Source organism: Parasteatoda tepidariorum, chromosome 6, assembly GCF_043381705.1.
Source record: "Parasteatoda tepidariorum isolate YZ-2023 chromosome 6, CAS_Ptep_4.0, whole genome shotgun sequence".
Taxonomy (NCBI): domain Eukaryota; kingdom Metazoa; phylum Arthropoda; class Arachnida; order Araneae; family Theridiidae; genus Parasteatoda; species Parasteatoda tepidariorum.
Window position 1 is genome coordinate 84,239,668 of NC_092209.1, and position 9,282 is coordinate 84,248,949.

Sequence of the window (9,282 nt, forward strand, 5' to 3'; positions counted from 1 at the left end):
ACCATTTAGAAGAACAAGAAAAAAAGGACTTTCTGCAAGTAGAACTGCTGACAAATTTTTAAAAAAAAAATCATCTCTACATTTTTTAATTTTAAAGTTGTAATTTCAGCCTTTCTCAAAGTTTACTGAGAAAGTAGAAGATTCATAAACATTCTTACATGACTGCTAGTCATGGATGCAATTTTTTTTTCTCAAAAAATTTTTGGTTTGAAGGCAGGGTGCTGCATAGTGACCATTTAAGGGCCAATGCACCCCTACCTTATACCTATTGCACTTTAATTGCAATTTGTAAAGTACCTAGCTCCGTTTATTATTTCAATTTTAAACATAAAAGGCAATAATGTAAAATGACAAAAACTAATTTGAGCCCTCTATAATAACTAAACCAAGCCATCATAAAATATAATCAATAAATTTTAATAAATAAAAATTTACAAATAAACAATCAAAAATCTTGAGAGATGTACAGAAAATTTTAGTATTTGAAACTTACAAAATACATGGAGCAGCAAATATATTTTGCACTAGCTTATCATGACATTAATAAGACTGGGGAACAGATTTTTTTGTTGCATTTACACAAATACCTTACCTTGACTAATTCGGGTGTGGCAATTTCAAATCTGCAATTGGTTTCTCTTTCCAAGCTAGACTTTTTCAAAAATGTCATTTTCAGTCTATTTCTGTTGAAACACACCAGTCTTAAAACGTTATATATAACAGAAGTTGCATATCTGTCGCGAAAAAACTTTTAGGGGATTTAAAGCACACTATCAGAATTAAAACTGCATGAAAAATTGATTGCAGATTTGAAATTAGCAATACAAAAGTATCAAAGACCTGTTAAAAAAAATCGTTCCCTAGTGAAATTTATTTCAGCAGCATTTTAGTTACATTATAATAAATCAAAAATTTGAAAATGAATTGCTTACACATCAGAATACCATTTCAAAACAACAATATTTGTGAAAATTGTTAATGTATAAAAATACCTATATTGCAATCAAACATTAGTATGAACTTTACAACAAGTTTATACAAAACATTTCCCCCAAGTTTCCAACACACACAGAGTTCGAGAGTCAAGGCCAGAAGTTATCTTATCACAAGCAAGTTATAATAAATACCAGCAAAGTTTATCACAAGATAAATTTTGTTTATCTTTACTTACAAGTGCAGTAAGCAATATAAATGTAACATTACAAGTTTCATGGAGGGGGGGGGAGAAAATAAGAAATTAGATTCAGCTGATAAGAATTAACTTTCAAAGGAGTTGAAATAATTAAGCCCTAAGCACTTCCCTTACAATAATTATTCAACAATAAATTAAAAAATTTGCATTTCAGATAGCAGCTTTGAAATTTTACTTGTCCAGCACATTTCCAAGGTGAACTTTAACTATATGGTTAAGCCACACAATTTGCGGTTCTCTTGCCTGTTCTCCAGGTAGGGTAACAACCATATTAATGAAGTCATGTTTCAACATGAATGATACCTAAAATAATTTAAAACATAAACATTAGGAAAAAACAAATCAGACTTAAGAAGCTTTAGTTCAATTTTCGTTTTCTTGATCTTTTAGTGACCGAATGTCATTTGAAAACAATAAACCTTTATGAAAAAAAGTGGAAAATAAAGAATATACTTTATATAATTATACAAAACAGCATTCGATAATTTTTGTTCACTATTATTTTGCTTTTCTACATACATTAAGTATTACTTCTTTACTAATTGCTGGCTTTAAAATATAAGGTACTTCGCCACAGAAGATGCTGAAAGTGTTGCTCATTTAACATTACCTGGTGGGAACTCGTGAACCTAAGTCACAGAGGCAAGAAACAATACTTACAACACACACCAGTTTATAGGGAGGGGGCACATTCACACAAGAGGAGAGAGAGATTCATGCCCCGAGCAGGATTCTAACATACGACCAGTGGCTTCACAGTCAAGTACCCTGACCGCTCGGCCTGTTCATTAAATATTACTATGGTTTTTCTATAGAAATTATTTTACAGAAATTTTGCATTACAATGTTTTTCAATACTTTTTAATTGTTTCAGAGATTAAACACGATATATATTTGAAATTTTTATAACTTCTTTTATTTGAGTTTTAAATAATTCAATGCATTGGTTTATGATTTAAAAAGAAAACGAATTGAATTTTTTGGAATTTCAGTGATTAGTAGTAAAAATCATAAAACTATACATACATACCAATTTTAGAAATCTCTTAGTTAAAGTATGTAAAAGTATATAAAAGAAAAGCATTAACAATATCAATTTTTTCAAACAGTAGTAAAATTTAACAATAACAAGATACAATACTAAAAAAAATAATAATTAAATAATGGAAAATATATTTTTTTTCAATGGCCAGAAAGAACTTTAAACCACAAATGAGAACATAAAGAAATGAAAAACATAACAGATGTGGCAATAAAAAATAAAATAATTTTTAAAGAATTTTATATAAAATAAACTATTAAAAAAATTTAGTATGTAATGTTTATAGAAAATAAAAAAAAGATAATGTTATAAAAATGTTTAGGGAGAGCTTAACTATTGAAAAAAACTGCAAACACAATGTTTGAGAAAAATAAACAGTAAGTAAAATTAAATGTTTAATGGCTGCATTTGGAGAGCGTTTAGCAATATTCATTATCTACTTAAGGTAATAAAATAAAAATGTTATCTGATTCCGAAAAAAGGGAGGAAAGATTTGTGTACTCTGGTATGTTCGGATAGTTATCTCTATAATTAAATACATCATGCTTAAGAAACATAAAATAATACTTTTTCAAACTAACAATAGAAAGAACTGAAATATTAAGAAAAATTGAACAATCCATGCTAAATAAACATAAGGAAAAACTCCACACATTACACTTAAGAACAGACTTTTTTTAAATGTTAGTAAATCATCTATTTCAATGGATTATATACAGTGAGTGTAAGTAAACTGCAACATAAGGGTACTACGTACATAACATAACAGCAGTTATAAAATTATTCTATCGAAATGTTTACTTACTGTAACATCTTTTGATGATGGCGTGACACTAAAGATAAATCCAAGCTTATTAGATTTTCGAAATGTCACAACACTAAAAATAATATTTAAGTTCATTAATATTAGAAGAAATCAAATAAAACTATATCAAAATATTCAAAATATGAAACTAAAGATGGTTATTTAAAATGATTGAACAATGAATTATGTTTATAATATGTAAGTAATATTTGTTCATTTTAATGAATAAATCATATATGCAGTACAGGTAAGCATTTCAGTTTTGAGAAAAAATGCACTTATTTGACAAAATATGCATTTTAAACAGAATCCTCCAAAGCGAGGATCTTAAATTTATATTAGAATCCTTGTTATGAATGAAGTAAAAAAAAAGGTATAAACATAAACAGGGTGTGTAGCCAAATTTTTCAACAAAAAGTAAGCACTTTTAAGAACTCAAAACACATTTGTAATAACTTTCCAAAAATAAATCAAAATTAGAATATGTATAGTGATATAAATTACTTCTTTCTATTGTTTAAAATTCTTAGACATATATAACCGTGTACCTTCAACTGTTCAAATTGTTAACTTCTCTAAATAGGAATATATATTACAAAATGTTTCTTTTTGAATTATAACCCAATTATATAACAGTAACAATTGGATTAAAAATTAAGATGAAAATAATATGGATAAAATATGGTTAGAAGTGGAAAGAGTATATAAGGCATTTAAAGCTACAAATAGCATAAAAAAATTCAGTAGGAAAAAATTGGTATATATGAAATAATTACTTTGGATCATCTTTAAAATTCTGCGCATCATTTAAGTCATCAAACTCAGCAGTGTCATCTCTTGGAGCAAGGACCAGTTCTCCAAGGGGTAATTTTGCCTGAAAAATAATAGTGAATTTAAAACAAAAATGAAACTTAGCATGAAATAACTGGTGATAAATGACAGAGATAAAACTATAAAATGCACTCATTTTAATCAGTGTCACACCCCTGATTAATTTTATCAGCACAATAAAGCTAATCTTTAAGAATTCAAAGATTCAGAAAATAATGATCATTATATTAACAGTCAAAACTAATGAAAATTAAGATATTAGTGAAAACTGCAATCAAGATGTGGGTCATTCTCACTGAAAAGGTATAAATAGACTAAAAAATTTCTTAAATTAAAGTAATTAAAAAAGTGATAAAAATTACATAAATGCCTTTATTTATTTTTGTTATATGTCCTTATAATAATGGTCAAGTTTTCTATTTTATTTTTTACAAAATTTAAAATATTTTAAATTCTGCCTTGTCCACGGAGGAGACGTAATAGTCAACGGAGGAGACATTTTATGTTATAAATATAAAATGTCAATGAAGACTAATTCATTAATTATTGGGCACAACTGATACGAGTTTAACATTAATAAGTAAATAATAAAATATTTCATTATTAGAGATAGAGCTACTTCCGATTAATCATGCTGCTATGAAAGGAAACATCCATTTTTAACCTAGGTGTACAATTTCTTAAGTAACTCCTAGTGAATATTAATAAATTAAAATGTAAAGACTATTGAAATAAAAATTCAGACACCACATGAAAGTTGAGTGCTGAGGGAACTTTTTTGTGACCATTTTATGCAAGTTAAACATACTGTCATCCAAATAACGTTTTTGTTTTTTCTCTTTTCTTCTTGTTATTGTTTCTTTTTTCCCTGGGCACAAACGGCTTGCTCTATCAATTTCTAGTAATTTAAGTACATTTAATCACTATATTTCTGTTAAATCTTTTTCTGATACAAATTTTAAAGTTTCTTGCTCTTTTTTTTTTTACTTTCTTCAAACAATATAGGGTTTTCTTTTAATTTCTGTCTACCTTGTCTCATACGAAGTTTTTTCTGTTCCCTTCTCTTTCGCATTTGAACATTTGATTGTTTTCTTTTCTTAAATTTTGGTTTTGCAATTTTTTTCCTAAAATTTGAAGAGAAAAAAAATGTTAAACATCACAGAAATTATTTAGAAAAATTGCCAATATTTACTTCTCCGATAAGAAAAAGTTAAACTTAATTGATTTTCTTTAAAAATAGAAACAAATTAACACATTTGTTCCATTTTAAAAAATATCAATTAAAAGAAAATAGTTTTTTAATTATTAAAATTGTATTATGGTTATCTAACACATTGTCTCTTACATTGACTGTGTCTTCTCCTCCGTGGACTTGTTATGTCCACGGAGGGGATGTCCACGGAGGAGACAAAAACTAGTTCTTGAATTTTTCTGATTTTTAATTTTAAAGTTACAAAAATGGGGCAGTTCTTTTTGTTAAATATACTATTTTTGCAATCTAAAATTCATCTATCAAAAATAAAATAATTTTCTCTTACCTTCTTTATGATGTCCACGGAGTATACGGTGAGAACTTTGCCAAACCCCAGTTGAACACAACAATCCAAAACTGACACCAAAGAGAACAAAAACAACTGATATTTAACATTAGAAAATGGAATGGTTACCCCTCCCAGCAGCTGTCTTATAGGGATTTCGCATATGCTGCCCTTTATTGCATATTTACAGAACTATATTAATTGTCCACGGAGGGAGACATCATTTTTGATGGACAAAGTTTACTAGTCATTTATTTTATAAAAATAAATTTTTTTTAAAAAAATATTAAATAAAAAGTTACTATAAACATTTAACTAGGTAAAACTACAAAAATCATTAAAATAACATTTAAATTGTTTAACAGGCATTAAAAATTATTTTGTGCCACAGACGTAGGGACGTCCACGGAGGGGATTTTGAAGTCATGTTTATTAAAAAATAAGAATGAAATATTAAATACATTTAGCAGAAATGCATATGATTTGTTAGTTAAGAACTTCACGTAAAATGATAAAGAAAAATATTAAGAAATCAATCTGCTGTATTTCCTAATATTTATTACTCAGGGATTTAAAAAATCACCTTTTTGTGAGAATGACCCATGTACTCTTCTTGTCTAAGGAAATGGTATCTTTAAGTTGAAAATAGATTCTAATACAATTCAATACAATAGTTTCTAATACAATTTAATACTTCATCACATGGTTAGGAACGAAAAAGTATAGTTTACCTTAGACATGCTATCAGAAGTATCTTCTACTTGGTCGAAAGTAACATGTGCTAGATGTGGTGTGGGATTAATAAGAACCATTTCAACTCTACACACCTACAAAGGAAAAATACCAACTATTTTTTTACTGGGGTAAAAAACAAAAACAATTAATAGAGATAAAAACACATGAACTATCAATCTTTATTAAAATTTACATGAAATGTTTAGTATTAAAATTTTGGGTATTTCTATTATTATTATACTTCAAGTTACAATAATAAATTATAAATGAAAGCAAAAATTAAATTTGGTTACTTTAAATTAAATTTGTTTCTTGATATTTGTCTTTGTGGACAAAAATAAAAGAAAAAATCCAAACAACTAAAAAATAATTAGTAAAGAAACTTATACTATCAGTAGTCAAATCTTTCAACAAAAATAAGCACCTTTCAAGCACCAAAAAGAATATTCTTAAGCACTAAAAGAATACTTTTAAGCACAACATACATTAACAAAATGCAAAATAGTTTTCAAAAACTTTACATAATCATGATAAAGCAACTAGTTTCTGATTAAGAACTCTTTTCTTGATTATATTAGCCACCATAAAAAGATGGAGAGATTTTTTAGTTAGATTTCAGAGGGTGAAAAATGAAACCTGAAAATGAGAATATCTTGCAAAATGCAGCAGAGTTGCACATGAGAGTGCAGAAATCACGCCAAACTCAGCTTAGTAAGTGCACATGCGGACCCACAAGTATTTTATTAAAGATGTAAAACGATTGGAGAGTTTCATACGCTACGGACTGGCAGTACATGGAAATGCACTCTGCTTGAATGAATTGCGAAAACGTTGAATAGCACAAGGTGAAAACCACGCTTTTGCATAATACGTGGCAAAAATCAACATAGTAAAGGAAAAAAAAAATCTCATTTTCAAAAAGGGAAAATTAAGTACTTTTTAAAAACACCCAATAAAAAAAAAGCACCTTAAAGGGCTTTTTAAAAAACGAAAGTCAAAGATAAGCACCTTAAAGCACAATTTTAAAAACGCTACGCACCATGACTACTTAAAAGAATAAATGTCTAGCATTTTTTGCTATGTTTTTATCAACTTTCTTTTCTGCTTGTGAGGGTGCAATCTTACAATAGTCACCTTACTACCAGAAGTAATATTGCTTTAGCAACTTATGTAATAATTAAGGTAATCTAGTTCATCATCCATCAACCATTCTTTTTTTTTTTTGGGGGGGGGGTCTTCCTCTCGGTCTGGAGTTCATTTATTGCCAATGTAAGATTATTTTTAAATCCTAATTTTCACCCATTCTTTCTGTATGACCCAGCCAAACTATGCGTTCCAACTTTAGAAATTGAAGAATGATTTTCTGCTTAATTTAATAAGGAAGTTCATTATTGTTTTTAACCTACCAAACTGTTTATTTGAATTGACTTAAAACTTCTTCTTACTTCCTAAAACTTTTTCTCTCAAACTTTCCAAGTTTAACTACTTTAAGTAGTTATAAACCTGATAACTGTTATATAAATTTAAATTCTTTAGTAATTAGTTTATTCTTCAATAAGTATTGGTACAAGTAATAGATTTTATTTCCTTCTCAAGCACTAGTATAACTGCCTCAGATAATTTATATAGGAATTTAGTCATTAGTAAAAACAATTACTAAAAAAAAATGGCATGTAACTTATTATAGAATATAAAACATACCTTATCTAAATAGAGTTTTGATATGTTCCTAATTCTCAATTCTGGTATATGATAACTGAAAGAAGTAATAAATAATAACATAAACATTTCATTATGAAACTTTCCTTATAATTCAATTTACAAAATAAAAACAAAATTACTTACAAGGCTGACATCTGTATTTTGAATTTTATTGAAGAAGGGTTATACTCGGGCTTGCTCAAATTGTGTTCACATACCTTAATTAAATAAAAATGAATAGTGAAACAAAGATTACAGCAGTATGCAAAAATATTAAAAACCATAATACTTCTTCATAAGATTAAGCTTAGAAATAGATAACAGAAAACTTGAGTAAAATGTGTATGAATTAAAAGATGATAACTATCAACAGTTTAAGATATTGTGAACAAACAAATATAAATGTTTAATTTCGTTTTCCTTAGAGATAATGAACGCAAGGTGCCTATTTGTAGTATATGATGTATTGATTAATTCTTTGTAATTCTTTTCCCCCCTATTTGTTGTGCATAGCCAATATATTATACCTAAACAATACAATTTTATAATTAAATCAGAGGAGGATACTAGATTTATGTAGGTACATATATAAATTTGTTATTTATATTGAAAGTCCCATAACCGAAATCATCGGGATTTTGGATACGGGTTTGGAAAATAGATTTTTCTGAATAATAGGTCTTTAAGGTAAACAAACATCAAAACATCTTTATTCAATAACAAACAGACAATAATTAACATAAATTTCAATCAACAATGTATAAATCCACGTGGTTTAGGTTATTTTTGCAGCTTTTGCTACAGATCTCCACAGGGTTTTCAAAATCGCGATATTTTAATATGTCATTATAACACACAAATTCAGAAACACGCATTCAGTTAGTTAGCATTTCTCGATCCACTAGATTAGCGACCATTCTACAGTGAATCAGCATGGTTTTGTTGATCGTTTTTTGTGTAGTTATTAAAAAGGATTTTCACTTTAAAATTTTTTAAAAGCTTTCTGCAATTACGTAGTCACGACTAAAATCTACACCGATTATTAAAAGCAGGGTTCGTGATTTTTTTGATTTTTTAAAAAAAAATCACAAAAATCGGATTATTTTGATTTAAATCGGATTTTTTTGATTTAAATCAGATTTTTTTGATTTTTATTTAAATACACTATAAGAGCTTTAATTTATGATCAAAAAAACTTTATAAATGTTTAATCAAAATTAAATTAATATTAAAACTATATTATAACAATATTTTAGAAGCTCTAACTTACTAAAATAATTTTTCATTATAATGCATAGCGACCATTTTGATACAAAGGCATGATTGAAATTAAAAGACAAGATAAAATAGATAATTTAAAGAATACTATTTTAACTAGTAACACCAATTTTCAATTAGCACACCATAATTTTAATTTAAAATTGTGATCTCTTTTTTT

The 9,282-nt window shown here is 27.3% G+C and overlaps 1 protein-coding gene across 1 annotated transcript in view; it reads right to left on the bottom strand.

Moving 5' to 3' along the window:
* Window positions 1–396: 396 nt before the first annotated feature.
* The window catches only part of LOC107455426 (dynactin subunit 4), an 18,624-nt gene continuing 9,738 nt past the window's right edge, over window positions 397–9,282 (bottom strand). The window contains exons 9-14 of the mRNA XM_043051874.2: window positions 7,989–8,062; window positions 7,845–7,899; window positions 6,140–6,235; window positions 3,816–3,913; window positions 3,040–3,112; window positions 397–1,495 (exon numbers count right to left, since the gene is read on the bottom strand). Of these exons, the coding sequence (XP_042907808.1) occupies window positions 1,364–1,495; window positions 3,040–3,112; window positions 3,816–3,913; window positions 6,140–6,235; window positions 7,845–7,899; window positions 7,989–8,062 (528 nt within the window). The 3' untranslated portion in view covers window positions 397–1,363. The remainder of the gene's footprint in view (window positions 1,496–3,039; window positions 3,113–3,815; window positions 3,914–6,139; window positions 6,236–7,844; window positions 7,900–7,988; window positions 8,063–9,282) is intronic.